General features: G+C 42.0%; 1 protein-coding gene across 1 annotated transcript in view; it reads left to right on the forward strand.

Annotated features, from left to right (window-relative positions):
* LOC117372537 (copine-8-like) overlaps positions 1-15873 on the forward strand; it is a 48039-nt gene extending 32166 nt beyond the window's left edge. The window contains exons 11-21 of the mRNA XM_033968355.2: positions 1124-1165; positions 1879-1954; positions 2063-2119; positions 3328-3389; positions 3479-3525; positions 3780-3961; positions 7827-7954; positions 9537-9639; positions 12405-12462; positions 14434-14507; positions 15490-15873. Of these exons, the coding sequence (XP_033824246.2) occupies positions 1124-1165; positions 1879-1954; positions 2063-2119; positions 3328-3389; positions 3479-3525; positions 3780-3961; positions 7827-7954; positions 9537-9639; positions 12405-12462; positions 14434-14507; positions 15490-15873 (1213 nt within the window). The remainder of the gene's footprint in view (positions 1-1123; positions 1166-1878; positions 1955-2062; positions 2120-3327; positions 3390-3478; positions 3526-3779; positions 3962-7826; positions 7955-9536; positions 9640-12404; positions 12463-14433; positions 14508-15489) is intronic.
* Positions 15874-18610: the final 2737 nt, after the last annotated feature.

Raw genomic sequence — 18610 nt, forward strand, 5'->3', positions numbered from 1 at the left:
AAAGAGCAAAAGCAAAAGACCTGGTAAAGAGGCTATCTGAAGCTGTAAGAGTGTGTCATTATCCACAGTGAAACGAGTACTGTACCAACATGGACTGTAAGGCCACTCTGCAGAAAGAAGCTATTACTCCAAAAGAAACATAAAAGAGCCAGATTACAGTTTGCAAATGTACACAGGGACAAAGACCTTCATTTCAAAAGTGGAAGCTTGCAAACTTGACAAAATCATCCCAAATGTGAAATATGGGGGTGGCAGCATCATGTTGTGGAGTTGTTTTGCTGCAGGAGGGACTGGTGCACTTCACAAAATAGATGGCATCATGAGGAAAGAACATTATGTGGAAATACTGAAGCAACATCTCAAGACATCAGTCAGGAAGTTAAAGCCTGGGCTCAAATGGGTCTTACCAATGGACAATGACCTGAAGCATACAGCCAAACTGGTTACAAAGTGACTTAAGGATAAGGAGTCATCACAAAGCCCTGATCTCAATCCTATTGAATATTTATGGCCAAATCTGAAAAGTCATGTGCGAGCAAGGCGGCCTACAAACTTGGCTTAGTTACACCAGTTCTGTCTGGAGAAATGAACCAAAATTCCTGTCAACTTTTGTGGGAAGCTTGTAGACGGATATCCAAAATATTTGACCCACGTCAGTTTAAAGGCAATGGTATCAAATACTGATAAAATGTATGACTTTGAAGAAAGTCATGAAAAATTGTAAAAATCTTTCTCTCACTATTCTAGCATTTAGCAAATAGAAATAATTTTGATAATCCTAATGGACCTAAAACAGGACAGGTTTAGCCTGATTTCATGTCAAACAGTTAGAAAAAAAGTGTATGTGTCTTTTCAAATAGTGGATGTAAACTTCTGGTTTCACGTGTCCAGAGTCTATGGGAACCAAACAGACTAAAGGAATATTAGAATGTAAAGGAATATAAGTAACAAAAGTTTAAAGAAGACATTTTATGCTTTTTCAATTACTGGTAACATCATCTTTATTTTATATCACTCAAAATACACTCCTGATGAGGGAACTGTTATAATGAGGTTAAAGGTCATTAAAGTCCCTTCTAAAAATCATATATTTTTGTTTATTTATGCTTTTGTTTTGTCTTAGGAGCATCAAAGTGGAGGTCTACGACTGGGACAGAGATGGAGGGTGAGACAGGACTAAACCAGGACTGAACCAGGACTAAACCAGTACTAAACCAGGACTGACCCAGGACTAAACCAGGACTAAATCCAGACTGAATCACGATTAAACCAGGACTAAACCAGGACTGAACCAGGACTAAACCAGGACTAAACCAGGACTAAACCAGTACTAAACCAGTACTAAACCAGGACTAAACCAGGACTGAACCAGGACTAAACCAGGACTGAACCAGGAATAAACTAGGACTGAACCAGGACTAAACCAGAACTAAACCAGGACTAAAGCAGGACTTAACCAGGACTTAACCAGGACTGAACCAGGACTGAACCAGGACTGAACCAGGACTCAACCAGGACTGAACCAGGACTGACCCAGGACTAAACCAGGACTAAATCCAGACTGAATCACGATTAAACCAGGACTAAACCAGGACTGAACCAGGACTAAACCAGGACTAAACCAGGACTGAACCAGGTCTGAACCAGGACTGAACCAGGACTGAACCAGGACTGAACCAGGACTAAAGCTGGATTAAACCAGAACTGAACCAGGACTAAACCAGGACTGAACCAGGATTAAACCAGGACTGGACTAAACCAGGACTAAACAAGAACTGAACCAGGACTAAACCAAGACTAAAGCAGGACCGAACTAGAACTAAACCAGGACTAAACCAGAACTGAACCTCAACTAAACTTATTGTTTTTTCTCCCCAGACATGATTTTATTGGAGAGTTCAGCACCAGTTACAGAGAAATGTGTCGCAGCCAGTCACAGTTCCACGTTTACGAGGTTTGTGTCGTATGGGAGGGCATCTGACACACACGAAGGGCATCTGACTACAGGCTATAGGGGGCAGGTGGATGGGAGGGCATCTGGCTGATTGTCTGTTTTTTAAAGGTGCTGAACCCTAAGAAAAAAGGGAAGAAGAAAAAGAAGTACCAGAACTCAGGAACGGTGAGTCGGCACAAATATAACAAAACGCTGAGTTGTGTTTGTATTTTTTTATTCAAAAAGAACAGAGGAGTCTCAGTCTGCAGAGAAAGAAGGCAGAGAGAGCGAGAGAGACACAGGACAGAGAGAGATGGCAGAAAGGAAGCGAGCAGCGAGAGAGGGCAGGGAGGAAATTGGCAGAGAGAGAGAGAATGGAGAGACAGGGCAGACAGAAAGAGGGCAGAGAGAGGGCTGAGAGAGGAGACAGAGAGAGAGTGCAGAGAGGGACAGGGAGAGAGAGAGGATAGAGAGCGAAGACAGAAAGGGCAGAGAGAAGACAGAGATAGAGGGTAAAGAGAAAGTGGGCAGAGAGAGGACATAGAGAGAAGGCAGAGAGAACGAGGACAGAGAGAGAAAGGTCAGAGAGAGAGGACAGAGTGACAGAAAGAGGTCAAAGAGAGGACAGAAAGAGGGCAGAGGGAGAGGGCAGAGAGAGGATAGAGAGCGAAGACTGAGAGAAGGCAGAGAGAAGACAGAGATAAAGGGCAAAGAGAGGTAGGAGAGAGAGGACAAAGAGAGGAAAGAGAGAGGGGGCAGAGGGGTCAAAGAGAAAGCAGAGAGAGGACAGAGAGAAAGGGCAGAGAGAGAGATAACAGGGACAGAGAGATCAGGGAGAGGACAGAGAGAAAGGGCAGAGGGGTTAGAGAGAGCAGAGAGAGGGAAGACAGAGAGAGAGAACAGAGAAAGAGGGCAGAGAGAGAGAACAGAGGGGGCAGAGAGAAAGGTCAGAGAGGGCAGAGAAAGAGGACACAGAGAGAAGTTAGAGAGATAGAGGGCAGAGAGAGAGAGCATTGGAAGAGAGGAAAGAGAGAGAACAGAGACAGAGGGGAGAGGGGTCAGAGAGAGCAGAGAGAGAGGCCAGAGAGAGAGAAGTCTGAAATAGAGGGTAAAGAGAGAGAATAGAGAGAAAGGGTAGAGAGAGGGATGGCAGAAAGAGAGAGGACAGAGAGAGAGAGGGCAGTGAGAGAGAGGGAGAGAGGACAAAGAGAAGGCAGAGACAGAGCATGGAACATTTTAGCCAACTTTAGAGACAAGAGCACAGTGGACCCCTTCACCTGAATAACATCTTTATGCTTTCACCAGATTTGTCTTCATATAAAACTACTTTTTCTGTCCAGCTATACTTCACATTCTGCAGTCTAACCCACGTGTGTGTGTCTGTCTGCCTGTAGGTGACGCTGTTGTCCTGTTTGGTGGATTCTGAGCTCTCGTTTCTAGATTACATCAGAGGAGGGTACAATCTTTACACTCCTGTTTACATCTCAAACTCTCTGTGTCTGTTTGTTTAAAATCACAGTTTAATATGTTTCTGTTTTTCTGCAGGACTCAGATCAACTTCACTGTGGCCATCGACTTCACCGCCTCAAACGGTCAGTACTACATTAAATACTACTACACATACTGTTCCTGCTAAATAGTAGTGAATGTACTACTGATACTATGTGTACTAGTACTGCTGTTATACAAGTGTTACCATGGACTTGTGTTAGTAATATAGATTGCATATATAAATGGACATAGAGAGGTAACATGTCCCAGCCCACCTCCCTGCATTATATGAGTCCATAGAGCAGTGATAGAAGTAGTAGTAGTAGTAATAGTACTTTTGTTGTTTGTTTCCTAGGTAACCCATCCCAGCCCACCTCCCTGCACTACATGAGTCCATACCAGTTGAACGATTACGCTCTGGCTCTGAAGGCCGTGGGGGAGATCATTCAGGATTACGACTCTGATAAACTGTTCCCTGCTCTGGGCTTTGGAGCTAAACTGCCCCCTGACGGACGGGTCTCCCACCAGTTTCCCCTGGTAAAGATTTTTATATAATTGTGTACTTAATATATATAATATATAATATTCAGTCAAAAATATCTGGAGCTGTGTTTTGCTTTGTTTGTGTTGTTTCATTAAAGAGGGGGTATTCTGCAAAACATGACACAAAACTGTACACAGCAACTTGATAGTAGTTTCATTAGTGGGATGCACACTGATTGTGTTGTAATAGTGCTATGAAGGGGGAGGGACTTAGCACAGAACTGAAAAGTGAAATGAAAGTGAAACTTATAACATGCACATGCATATGTATTAACACATATAACATGTTAATAAATCGCTTTGTGCAAATATAACATTTTCAAAAGAATAAAAGGTAACACATAATGATCTAAATATCTTATGTGTTGCAGTTAATACCCCACAGAAGTAAAATATCCCCTCTTTAATATCCCATAAAAGTAAAATACCTTCTCATTAATATCCCATAGAAGTAAGGTCTATGGGATATTAAGATCCTCTGGAAATAAAATACCCCCTCTTTAATACCCCATAGAGCTAAAATACCTCCTCTTTAATACCCCATAGAAGTAAAATGCCCTGTCTTTAACTCCATTCTCATAGTAAGGAAAAAGCTTCATAAAGGGTCTTGTTTCTTTTCAGTCCAAAATCACAAATCCACAAATGACAAACGTTTGATTTGTGAGTCACTGAAACAACACTCAGACATGTTTTTATTCTCCTGGGAACAAACAATACTATATCACAATGACGATGTAACAAGAAGCTCTAAATGTCATTCTGAATGTATGAGCTTGCATATCTTCTTACCAAGGCTGTCAAAAGTATTGAAAATCAGATACAACTCGATACTAAAACTTGTATCAAAGGACAGGACAAAAATGAATCTTTCCTTAAATTAGCTTTTGAATTATCTTGAGCTATATCAGAACGAGTATAAGACACATAGACCAGTATACACCCATGGAAAATCACATTCTGTTGTCTAAATAAAAAGTGTTTTTTTTATTATCATGTTGGTATCGGAATTGGTATCAAGTGTATTCCTTAGTATTGAAATCAAGTTTAAAATTTTTTAATTATAACTAATACACTAATTAGCATATCTTCAAAGCAACTAATTTTAAAACGTAGACCCTCTGTAGACCATGTTCATCTTGACCTTCTGATTTCTGGTCCTATTTAGATCCTTCTGTATTCTTCTACAGATATTTTCATGTATTGATACTTTGAAAAAGCTTTGAAAAAGCTTTTAAAACTGCGGTTATCAAGCCTCTCCTAAAGAAGAGCAGTCTTAATGCCACAGTATTAACACAGTACAATTACCGACCAATCTCAAATCTGCCATTTTTGGGCAAAGTCCTCGACAAAATTGTTTTCCAGTCAGGTTTTAGACCCCACCACAGTACTGAGACTGCTCTTATCAAGGTGACAAATGACATCCGCCTGAGCACTGATGCAAGCAAAGTGTCAGTCTTGATCCTGTTAAATCTGAGTGCTGCCTTTGACACTGTGGATCATGGGATCCTCTTACAGAGACTGAAATCGGAAAATGTGTCTCCGATAAAATGTCCCTAACCTGTGGGGTGCCCCAGGGGTCTATCCTGGGACCCCTGTTGTTCAATCTCTACATGCCCATTAGGCCAGTTAACACGCATCAATAATGTGTCCTACCACAACTCTGCAGATGACACTCAGATCTATGTCTCACTGCAGCAGGTGAATATGGACCAGTGGATTCACTCTGCCACTGCATCAACAGATCAGTGTGTGGAAGCAAAACAACTTTCTCGAGCCTAACTCAGACAAGACTGAAGTCATAGTCTTTAGTCCACAGAAACAAAGAGAAAATGTCAGCAGTCACTTCCAGTCTTTCTCACTAAAACCTTCAAATCAGACTAAAAATCTAGGGGTAATGATGGACTCAGACTTGAACTTTAACAGCCACATCAAATCATTAACATCTGCAGCTTTTTACCATCTAAAAACATTGCAAAAATCAAAGGTATACTATTAAAACCAGACTTAGAGAGACTTATCCATGAGTTTGTCTCCAGTAGGTTAGACTACTGTAACGTTCTGCTCACTGGCCTCTCCAAACGAGCCTTAACACAGCTGCAGTACATCCAGAACACTGCTGCTCGGGTCCTGACTAGAACCAGGAAGTACGAGCACATAAGTCCTGTGCTCAGGTCTCTGCACTGGCTCCTGTGGCTCAGAGAATAGACTTTAAAGCAGCTCTGCTTGTAGGACTGAACCACCAAAGTACATCTCCCACATGTTAGTGCCATATGAATGATCTCGCCCTCTGAGGGCTTCAGGGACCGGCCTCCTGCTGGTGCCCAGAGTCAGGACTAAACATGGAGAATCAGTGTTTCAGTTTTATGCAGCTAAAACCTGGAACAGTCTTCCTGAAGATGTGAGACAGGACTCTACTTTGACAATGTTTAAATCCAGGCTCAAAACAGTTCTGCTTAGCTGTGTATATGACTGAACACTTTTTATTCTGCACTCTTCTGTTTTAATGTTAATTTTATGATGATTATTTCTGATTATTTATGTTTTGATTTGTGTGATTTTGATGTCTTTCTTATTCTGTAAAGCACTTTGAATTACTTTGTGTACATATTGTGCTATACAAATAAACTTGCCTTGCCTTTGCAGTAACATCACACTGGGGGATTTCTACATGTATGTATATGGTGGATTGTTCATTAGATACCATGGTGACACAATTCACACATTAGCAAACACTGTCAAAAAGTTTTTAGATCGTCTGAAAAGTAAAGTAAAAATACAAAATGGACAGCACATTTTCAGGAGCCTGTGATCAATCCGAGTGTTCATGGTCCTGTTTAGGAGTTTGAGTTTCAACAAGTGTGAGTGACGAACTGAAAAACTGTTGACTAATGCTACCTAGCTTGTGACTGTATTGTTATTTGAGAAGGACTTGTTTAACTGCATAAATCAGCTCACCTGTTGTAATTCAGGTAAGTCAGTTCTTTATGATCAGGTTGTGTTAAAACAAAGATTAGATGAAAGTCTAAAAGCCTCAGACAGAGTACTGCTTTTAGTTAACATCACATCCCCAGGGAATTTTGATAACATCAGCAGCAAAGCAGCAATTTCCTGTGAGTTTGGTGCAGATTAGAGTCTGCAGTGTAGTTCTGTCTGAGTTTAAGAGTTTTAAACTTCTTTTTGTCTTTGTTCAGTCTTTATTAACCCAGCACATGGACCTGAATAACTCAACTCAGAACTGAAAACTAAATTAACTAAAAGGATCCTGCCCATAGACTGTATATAAAAATGGACATTGCTAGCCGCTGCATTCTGCACTCTAACTCACTTTCTATTGAAAAACTGTCACCGCTCTCTGTAACTGCTGCTATTATGCTTGTTATTTTGGTCTTAAAATGTTTGCATTAACGCGCTCTACATGATCAGATGGTTTCTTTCCTTCCTCGATGTCACTCCCACTAGCGTTAGCAACAGGTATGATTGACAGTGTTGCTAAGCGCGGGAAGGGCGTTACCTTCATCAGTCTCGCTCCGCATTGGCTCTTTGGTTGCTACGATAGTCACGGTTGGAATTCCAAATACTGGAGCTGAACGCTGTCGATGACGTCACACTCACTTAGTCCACTTCTGTATACAGGCTATGATCCTGATGTATAGGTTTTTGATAGCTAATATCATGCAGGGCAGTGAGTGCAAATATCTCAGCATATCTATATCTATAAACTTAGAAAGAGTCTAAGTACTAAAAGCACAAACTAAACCGATTCTCACTTTAACCATCTTTATCCATGTACTTTTCTCATGTGTTCTTCTCTCTGATTGGCTTATGGTCGCTTGTCCTTCTCTCTGATTGTCTGTTTCAGAACGGTAACCCCCAGAACCCATACTGCAGTGGGATAGAGGGAGTTCTGGAGGCATATTATCAAAGTCTGAAAACTGTCAGACTCTACGGACCCACACACTTCTCCCCTGTCATCAACCATGTGGCCAGGTAAAAAATACTTCTACTGCTATTACTACTACTACTACTACTACTACTACTACTACTACTACTACTACTACTCCAGGCACTCTGTTTTCCCCCATCGACTCAAAACCTGCACAATGGGTCAAATGCACCAGCTTATGTATTTCTGACCAAGGCTAGCACAAGATCTGCAGATGGTTCCCACTGCTCCTGATAGGTTTAACCCAGAGACACTGAAGGATGAGTCAAATGCAGTTTTAACCCTGTGACACTGAAGGATGGGTCAAATGCAGTTTTAACCCTGAGACACTGAAGGATGGGTCGAATGCAGTTTTTAACCCTGAGACACTGAAGGATGGGTCAAATGCAGTTTTAAGCCTGAGACACTGAAGGATGGGTCAAATGCTTTTCTCTTGAGGAATAATAAAGGATACCTACTTATATGCAAAATGTACTTTCTGGAGCCTTCTGCCCTCTTGTAACGCTGTTCCCTCATCAAAACCATGTCTTAAGAGGTTTTAGATGTCATCCATGCATGTCTGAATAATCTAGTGATCTCTCCCAGGCCTTATCTGAACCCCTCCTTCAGTTAGCTGTAAGATTCTGTGCAAGGCTCTGCCCACAAGCCTACGTCATCCATGCTCCCGCACAATAATTCTCCATAAATATATACAAACTGTACACAGCAACTTGACAAACCTGTAGTTTCATTAGTGGGATGCAGCTGATTGTTTTGTGATAGAGCTCTGAAGGGGGAGCAATTAATATTGATTAACAATTGAATACATCTACAAATGTTACAAACATTACAAATACTATGATTAGTACTGCTACTACTACTAATACGACTAGTACTACTAGTGAAGATGCTGTTTCTACTACTGTGTCTATATGGACACTTACTATAACTGCTATTATTACTCCTCTATTGTCTCCTGTAGTGTGTGAAAACAGCTGATTCAGGCGAGTGGGCGGAGTGGAGTTTAGACTGACATTTGAAAATATATTTATTCCTCCTACGATTCAGTCACTACACATTTAAGCATTTAAACTCCATAAGATCAAAGAGTAGTTATCCTCTCCTCCCTCTCACCAGGAGGTTGTGGGTTCGACTTCTGATTTCTCTGAGTGTAGTGTACATTTAACATGTCCTCCCTGTGTGACTGTGGCAGAGTGGTTATCCTATCTCTTCCCTTCAGCGAGGAGGTTGTGGGTTAGACTCTTGATCTCCTGAGTTGTAATCGCCCCCTCACTCCCAGAATAAACTTTCTGCCATAGCAACCAGCCATGTGCAGAAACACACCACATACCACCTAATGTAAATCTAAGATGGAGGAGGGAGTGGACTCAAGATTTAAGATGTTTTTGTCTGGTTTCAGTTATATTTTTAGGTGATAACCAAACAACAATTTATTGATTTGTTTAAATTTAATCTATTGGAAGACTCATAAGTTTAAAGAATGAAAAAGATACATAAATATTGTAACATCTTAGCAGTCAGCACAAACTAAACTAAACCAGGACTAAACCAACCCTTAACTAGGACTAAACTAGAACTAAACCAGAACCAAAACCTCAGTGTTCACCTGTCCTGTTTTTGTTTCAGATATGCGTCTGCAGTCACTGATGGATCTCAATACTTCATCCTCCTCATCCTCTCAGACGGAGTCATCACAGACATGGCCCAAACCAAAGAGAGCATTGTCAACGTGAGAACTAAACCAGGACTAAACCCAGTCTAAACCAGGATTAAACCCAGTCTAAATCAGGACTAAACCAGAACTAACCCAGGACCAGGTTCTCCCATAGAGTACAGTGTCTTTATGTGAAGTCAAACTGCTCGTGTTCTGAAAGGCAACCTTTTAAAATGTTCCTTAAATTCTCAAAACTCCTAAAAGTTAGCTTTGTAAGATTTAGCCTCGCTCCGCTCTGAGTCCACGCCAAGCCGCCCATTCAAGTAAAGCCGAGCTCAATGGCTCATGTCTCTGGATTAGCCTTTAGCGGCTAGGTACACCCGGTAGCTTTCCTGCCCACCGACCATGCCCAAGCTCTTCTTCCATGCGAACAGATGTCTTCCAGATATTTTAATAGATCCATGGCCCATGCTAATTCACCTCTAGTTGCTTTATTATGATTGGTTAGAACTGATCAGGTGGTGTATGTTTCTGTCGTCACACTTGGGCAGACCTAACCTCTATTGAGGATGCACCAATGAGCATATGCCATACGACCAAAGCCACACTGGATCACAAATAAATCCACTGCAGATCCTTGTGCCTGTGGCATCCTCCTGGACTGATAAGCACCACTTTTGTTTGCATCCAGTGCAGCGCTCCACATACACTATTTTTCCATAACCCCATGGAGTTACCCCAATGTCCTGTCTAAGAAAATGAATTAAAATAAATAACTCATCTCTTTTATGGTTCACACACTCTCCCCTCGAGTCCATTTATGTTTTTAATTTTAACCAGGTCCAAACCTCATTTAGTTCAATGGGCTCCCTCAAGCTTTCATGTAATAAAAGTCCTAATTAAACCCATTTAGACCTGCGATAGATCCATTCTGGACCTGTGTTAGACCTGGTTTAGACCTTGGACTCGCTGTAGTCCAGGTTAAAGTCCAATCTGGGACCTGTTAGTCGGTCCACAGGGGCTGCTGTAATTTTTCACACAATATTTAAACATAATCACAAAGTTTATGGGGAGAGTTTAACTGAGCCTGACTCATTAAGAACTAATCACTCTGAGTCCAGATAAAGTAAAACATCGATCGCTGCAGGTTTTAACCCAGGTCCGAGGTCCAGGTTTTAAGATCCAAGATCTAAAATCCAAGGTCCAACGTCCAAGGTCCAAGGTTCAGGGTCCAAGGTTCAAGGCCCAAGGTTCACCATCCAAGATTCAAGTTTACTTTATTGGTACAGGTACATGGTACATTTAGTGCACTGTAGACTCTCTCTGAAGCATTAAAACTATGAATGACACATGTGAATGTAGTGAACAAAAAGACACTCAAGAAAACTCGTTTTAGATTTTTTAAAATATTCTTTACCCTTTTCTTTGTTTTGCACTTGTGTCATTTCTTGACCTTGAGTCTCAGCTGTGAAGTGTAAACCATTTCAGGGACGTCATCATGAAGCTCACTGAGAGAAAGACAAGGATTTGAGCTCCACAAAGCAAAGGGAGGAGACTCTGAGGATCTGAATATAAAATATAAAACATACTTAGTTATTTCACTTTTTTCTTACCTACATAATTCCATATATCTTACTTCATATATTTGATATTCTCTGTCTGTATATAAAATGTCAGAAGTAGTAAACAAAGAACTAAAACACCATTAGCATCAACACATTAAAAACAAGAGAACAAATACAGCACATAAATGAGATAAATATAACTTAACTTGTTCAGGACACTCATGGGGGCTGGAACAAAGATGTTTTTGTAGTTTTGGTTTTACAGAGAGGCTCTTTAAACCTCCGCCCTCATGGAAGCGGTTTGAACTCATTATTAAGAAGATCGGAGTCGTCTTTTAAAATGTCCTCTGCCAGCCTCTGTAAGGAGAGAGATAAAGCTGAGACTCCCCGATCAACGAGCCTATCACCTGATTCAAACCATTTCTGTTTTTAAGAGACAAGTTTCCAAACTGTGAAACAAAATGATGAAACTGATTCAAAATATTCTTAACAAGGTTTTGTAATTGTGGAAGGACGAGGCATTGGCTAACACCAGACTGATGTGTGTAGCACTCTGAGCTCTACCATGTTTGTTTTGGTTGGTGTGGGTGCTTTAACTTTGACACCTTTGATTAGTCTGAACCACTGGTACCTGGGCCCAATCCATAGACTCTATATATAAATGGACATAGCTAACCTTCTAGCCACTGTGTTCCAAACAAGAAGTGAGTATGGGTGTAATTTGGCTCCATCGACTCTGGCTCCAATTCACTTTTTATTGAAAAACTGTGACTCCTCTCTCTGTAACTGCTGCTGTCAGGCTCATCATTTTGGTCTTAAAATGTTTGTATTAACCCGCTCTACATGATCCTGGGATTTTTATTTCACTATTGTGTCTAAACAAGATATAAACATTAATAATAGACAACTCAGGTGTCTTCTTTCCCAGAGGTTGCACCCACTAACGTTAGCAACAGGTTTGATTGACAGCGTTGTTCAGCGCTCACTCCCTGCTAAACCAGTGGTGCAGACAGGAAGAGGTGTTACCTTCAACACCATCGCCCCTGATTGGCTCCTTGGTTGCTATGATACTTGCGGTCGGAATTTGCCTCAATGAGCTTCATTTGACTGGAGCCGAACGCTATGAGTGACATCACACACCTGTCACAGAGTCCCCTGTTTTATACAGTCTACGGCCCAGTCACAGCAGCCGGGACAGATGTTTGACTCTTGACCTTTGACCCTGTAGCTGTTAGGAAGAGCTAAACATTCACATATATTTGCTTTGTGTTTCAGGCGGCGTCTCTGCCCATGTCCATCATAATCGTCGGGGTGGGACCTGCCGAGTTTGACGGTAAGTTCCAAGTCAGTATCTGTGAGCACTTTACTCAGCGGGTTTTACATCATATTATCAAGTATAGTAAGGCCCTCTGTCAAAACCAGAGCAGCACACACTCTCTTTTCGTCCACGAGATCAGACCCAGAATCCTCTTCCTCCCTCCTCTCATCCTATCTCTTCCCTCCTTTCACCTCTCTCTGTCCACCCTCCTGTTCTCCTTCCTCTCATCCCTTCTCTCCTCTCGTCCTTCCTCTCATCCCTCCACCCAGTGCTTTGGGATATAACCCTGTAGAACATCAGATCTGTTTGCACACCAATTCCACCCTCCTCTCTCCTCCCTCCTCTCTTCTCACACATCTCCTCCCTCCTCTACTCACCCCTCACCTCCCTCCTCTCCTCTCCTCCCCCCTCTCCTCACACCTCACCTCCCTTCTCTCATCCCTCCATACCCAGCTTTGTGATAGAACATCATGAGAACATCAGATCTGTTTGCACATCTCTCTCCTCCCTCCTCTCCTCTCTCCTTCCTCTCTCCTCTGCCCTCTCCTCCCCCCTCTCCTCTCATCCCTCCATCCAGAGCTTTGTGACATAACCCAGTAGAACATCAGATCTGTTTGCACATCTGTCTCTCTCATTCTGTGTTAAAGGGATTGCCTTTTATCAGACTGAAAACAAAGCTCTAATTCACAATGTAAACATAAACCTGGAGCACTGTAATCTCACTTTGTCTTTTATCTCTTTAAACCATTTAACCCAAACACATTTTGGTGTACTCCAGCTCCTCTGTGTTTTTAAACTCCATACACCAGGCTCATTCAGTTTGGGTCCTGGGGACAAGATTGGGTCCCAGTAAACGAACAGGTCTGACCCAGAAACCATCTTGTGTGTGTGAGTGTTTTATTAAGTCATTTTAGATGAATATTGTGATTATAACATAATGATCCAGGGGGTCAGAAATTATAACTATTGAAACACACAAGCACAATAGGGCTGATTTATGTCTATGTGATAAGTCAAGAGTTTGTTCTATTGGTTTAACGACTCTAAAATTTGAATCTTTGAGAAAATATAGTGTCTCATCAGGACCATATGGTTTATGATGAGCTGTTTAAAGCTCCTTTATTACAGAAACTTATTCTTACACTTTGAACCATGTTATAATGTTGTTACCTCCTCAAAAACAGACTAATAATAAAGGGTGACTGAAACATGTGTGAAAGAAACAAAACAACTCCAAGTCTGTCTACATCTCCAAAGCTCAAAATGCCCTGTTCCACCTTGTGATGTCATGAAGTGGTAGTTTTCAAGTTAACAGCTCCTTTTACCTTTAGTTCACTAGAGATTGGCAATTCCAGGGCTGAAATCATCCAAATGATTCTGGTGAAGGTGTGTGGAGTTTAAAAACTCAGTGGAGCACTTCCTGTATTACCACTTGATGACATCATAAGGTGGAACAAAGTGTTATGAGTTTAAGAGAAGAACTCAGCCTAAATATACAGGGTTTGTGTGTAAAACATGTGTGAATGAAACAAAACACTCCAGGTACGTTTGTGATGAGGAAACAACATTAGAACATAGATCAGAGAACAGAGTCATACAGGCACTTTAAGAAATTAGTTTTATGAGCTTTAAACCCTTTTCTAACACTGTTCCCTTGTCATGTTCTCACGCCGAGCTCTTTTAGAGTGGTTCTTGCGTGTCTGAGCAATCCTGCATTGTCCTGTATTTGAGGCTGGAGTACTGAGAAAAAATCACGTTTTCACGTACCCCCTATCCCTACCCACTGCTCTGTTACTTGTGAATATTTGAAAAAGGCTCAGAGTGAGGCATGTGGGGTTCAAAAACATTTACATAAGCATTTTTCAATACTAAAGACCGGAAGGTTTCTATGAAGAGACGGGGCCTGTCAGCTCTGGTTTAGAACAAGGATTCACTGGACTGTTTCTCTTGTTTCATTCGTTTTACATCAAGTTTTTTGTTTTTCAGAGATGATCGAGCTGGACGGAGATGAGGAGCGGATTTCTTCACAGGGACGAGCCGCAGAGAGGGACATTGTTCAGGTGAGTCTGTCCTCTGACCTTTGACCTCCCCCCTCTGGGGACCTAATTTAAAGGGCCCATATTACTCTGGTTTCTGATCTCTGCTTTAGTGTTATTTCCTCATCACAAACAGACCTGGAGTTGTTTTTTGTTTCATTCACACATGTTTAACACATTTATATATTTAGGCTGAGTTCTTAGAAAACACTCCATTTGGATGATTTCAGACCTGGAATTGCCTAACTCTACTGAAAGGTAAAAGGAGCTGTTAACTTGAAAACTACCACTACATGACATCACATTGTGGAACAGAGCATTTTGAGCTTCGGAGATGTAGACAGACTAATAATAAAGGTTTAATGAAACAAAACACAACTCTCGGTATGTTTTTAAGGAGGTAACAGCATTGTAACATGGATTAAAGCTCACAACAGTCAGTTTTGGGTAATATAGGACCTTTAATACACAAGAAAAACCCTGAGGAGATTTGATCAAATACAGTTTACAGTTCAAACCTCAAAATACCAGAGAGTTACTGAGGTAACATCTCTGGTTATGTTTAAAGTCACAGGTAAATACAGAAAAACAGGTTTGTGTTCTTAAAGGTGACTTATGCAACTGTTCTGACAGCGGCCTCCCCATCTTTTTGTTTCCATACAAATGTCATTGCTTGCCTGGAATATTCCACAGTATACCGATGAAAAATATCTTGAAAAACTGATTCTCTCCACATATCTGACCTATAACTTGACCTGTTGGTGTGATCTGCTGTGATCTCTCCATAGACATAGATACATTTAATGCCATGCTGTGGAACATTCCAGGCAAAGCAATAACAATCTCCTTGGAAACAAGGAGTTGGCAGTCAGACCCTCCACCAGAAAAGTTACATAGTGCTGCTTTAACAGGAGGTGGCACAGTAGATGGGGCTTTTCTGTGAGGAGTTTATTTTATAATTATTGTTATTTTTATAATAATTCAAACTTTTCCTCTCTGTTCTCAGTTCGTGCCGTTCCGAGACTACATGGATCGCCGCGGCAACCATATCCTCAGCATGGCCCGGCTCGCCAAGGAAGTCTTGGCCGAGATCCCGGACCAGTTCCTGTCCTACATGAGAACAAGAGGGATTAAACCTGGTCCTCAGCCTCCCTCCTACCCGCCCTTGTCGCCCCTGTCATCCCTGTCACCCTTGTCGCCAGTGTCACCCCTGTCCCCCTGCCCGCCCTCCTCTCTCCACTCCCTCCCGTCTGGGCACTCCCTCCCGCCCGGGCACTCTCTCACCCTTGGCAGACCCGGGCATCAGCACAGTCTAGTTCACACGCTCCCTGGCTCCCACCCGCTCCCGCCCGGGCACCCCTTCATGGCACGCAGGGTCAGCAGGATTTGAACCAGCAACCTCCACCATGTTTGGAAAGCTCTGGACTAGACCAAACCAAAGTGGGAGTAGCATTGGCTCTGCAGGGTTTGGGAGCGCTGGTTGGAAGGAATGGTTTTGGAAAATGTTCTTTGGAAGAGAATTTGGGAATGTTTTGTGCCAACCATGACCACTGCTCCTGTCCGGAAGTCTCACTGCGTTTTGGACAAATCTGGAACAGATCGGGACTTTTGTGCTTGGATCCTGGTTTTCGGGAGCTGGTGTAAAGCCTGAAAAGTTTTGGAAAATTTGGAGAAGTTTTTTGGAATCTCCTGGAAATATACACTTTTTGGATGGATTTCTGCATGATCCTCGTCACACTGAATATTTATCAATGAGGACTAAACCAGGACTGAACCAGGACTGAACCAGGACTGAACCAGGACTGAACCAGGACTGAACCAGGACTGAACCAGGACTGAACCAGGACTGAACCAGGACTGAACCAGGACTGAACCAGGTCTGAACCAGGATTAAACCTTTGTAAGTCACATAGGACCATTGGGTCCTATGTGACTTACTTCACATAGGACCCAATGATGCAGCTGCAGATTTGAACCCTTAGCCTTCTGCAGGATGTGAGGACACGGCAAGAACTACTATGTTAATACTACCACTAATGCTACTACTATTACTACTACTACTACTGCTACTGTTACCACTACTACTACTGCTACTACTACCATATGCACATGATTGAATAACCAGGACCAAACCAGGTCTAAAAACAGACTAAAGCAGAACTAAACCATGTCTAAACCAAGACAAACCGAGAATAAACCAGGACTGAACCAGGACTAAACCAGGACTAAACCAGGACTTTGGATGTCGGTCTTCTTCCTGCTCGTCACTGCACTTTCTGAGATTTCTTGATGAAAAACTGAAGATATGTTTTTGATTCATTTTGTGGATTTTTGATCAAAACTTTTTCAAAACTTTGTATTGTTTCATGTGTCACACTCCCCTCACTCGGAGGGGAGTGGGAATTCTTTACGGGATCATTTACGCTGCACCATTGTAATTAAGAGCATGGTACAAATAATGTTGTAAAAATATTAATGATATATTTAAAAAGGATTTCCCTAAACAAAAATCCAACAGTAGGTTAGTATGTTGCTTCCTGTTTATCTTAAAGAGGGGGTATTCTGCCAAATAGACTTTCATATCTTTCTCCCATGTTCTAACGTTGTTCCCTCATCAAAAACATGCCTGAAGAGGTTTTAAATGTCATCCATGCATGTTTGAGTAATCTAGCGATCTCTCCCAGACCCTATTCAAACCCTCCTTACGGTTAGCTGTACGATCCCATATAAGTTTCGCCCACAAGCCTGTGTCACCCATGCTCTCACATGACAGTTCTCCATAAATATATAAAAACATTATACAAAACTGTACACAGCAACTTTACAAACCTGATGTGATGTGCAGTAGTTTCATTAGTGAGATGCAGCTGATTGTGTTGTGATAGTGCTCTGAAGGGGGAGCAGAGAGGAAAGGAAGGAGGGACTCAGAGCGTCAAAAAAAAAGTAAAACTTATAAAACATGTGATTACATTGTTAGAGGTTAGTTAATATCCCACAAAAGTAAAATACTCCCTATTTAAAACCCTATGGACATAAAATACCCCCTCTTTAACACCCCATAGAAGTAAAATATCCCCTCTTTGGCATTACAGAACGACAAAATTGAGTAAAATTCAAGATAAATGCTTAAATTTGCACTGTCTAACTTTTCCTATCGGTGTACATTATCTGCTCATCGCTTTTACTTTGCCTGGAATGTTCCGGAGTATGGCATTACAGTGAGCTATCTTGTATCTGTTTTATTACATTTGATTTCTTGGCTGAAAAATACCTTGGAAAACATGCATTGTTATTGTGAAGGAGCTATCCACAGATCTGACCTGTAATTGGCCTAGGTGGTTTAATGCCACACTGTGAAAGATTCCAGGCAAAGCATAAACATCTCCATGGAGACAAGCAGGTGCAGACCTAGATCAGAAAAGTTCCATAGTACATCTTTGAGACTTGTTGTGTTCTGTTCAGAAGCGACGACCCATGTGCCCGTGTGGGGTCATCTCATGTTTACACTCAAGTCCAAACGTGACGCAAAACTCCAACCGTATAAAACCACCAGGTCTGGACCAGAACCAGGTCTGAACCAGGTTTAAACCAGGTCTAAACCACGTTGGAACCAGGTCTAAACCAGATCTGAACAAAGATCCATGTCTGAGCCAGATCTGAACCAGGTCTGACCCAGGATTCAGGTCAGGAGTACCACAGGATCTTCCCAAACAGTTGTTCCTGCTAAATGTTAAGCAAAGCAGACATGCTTAGTCTGTACATGGATCAAGAGAGATTTTTCCCAGAATGCTGCAGTCCTGACGCTCTCCTGTGGGTGGGGTTTGGAAAGCCCACTGCACTGATTACACACATAACCTACAGGTGGTGTTGTGCATAGTGCTTTTGGCTCCACAGACCAGAGGCACAGGGAGCAGCTTCAGCTCCACATGTGAACACAAAAATACATGATTTCAGTTCAAAAGTCCTGGGGGAGGAGCCCCAGACCCAGACCCCGCAATAATGTCATTCTTGTACTAAAAAGACTTCAGCTCATGCCCTCCTGACCTGGTGCTCTGTGGAACCTGGTTCTGGTCATGTGACTTAGGTCGTTTTGTGCATTTTGGATGCTTCCAAAATCGAGTCTCTAC

This window comes from Periophthalmus magnuspinnatus, chromosome 6 (genome assembly GCF_009829125.3).
Source record: "Periophthalmus magnuspinnatus isolate fPerMag1 chromosome 6, fPerMag1.2.pri, whole genome shotgun sequence".
NCBI lineage: Eukaryota > Metazoa > Chordata > Actinopteri > Gobiiformes > Gobiidae > Periophthalmus > Periophthalmus magnuspinnatus.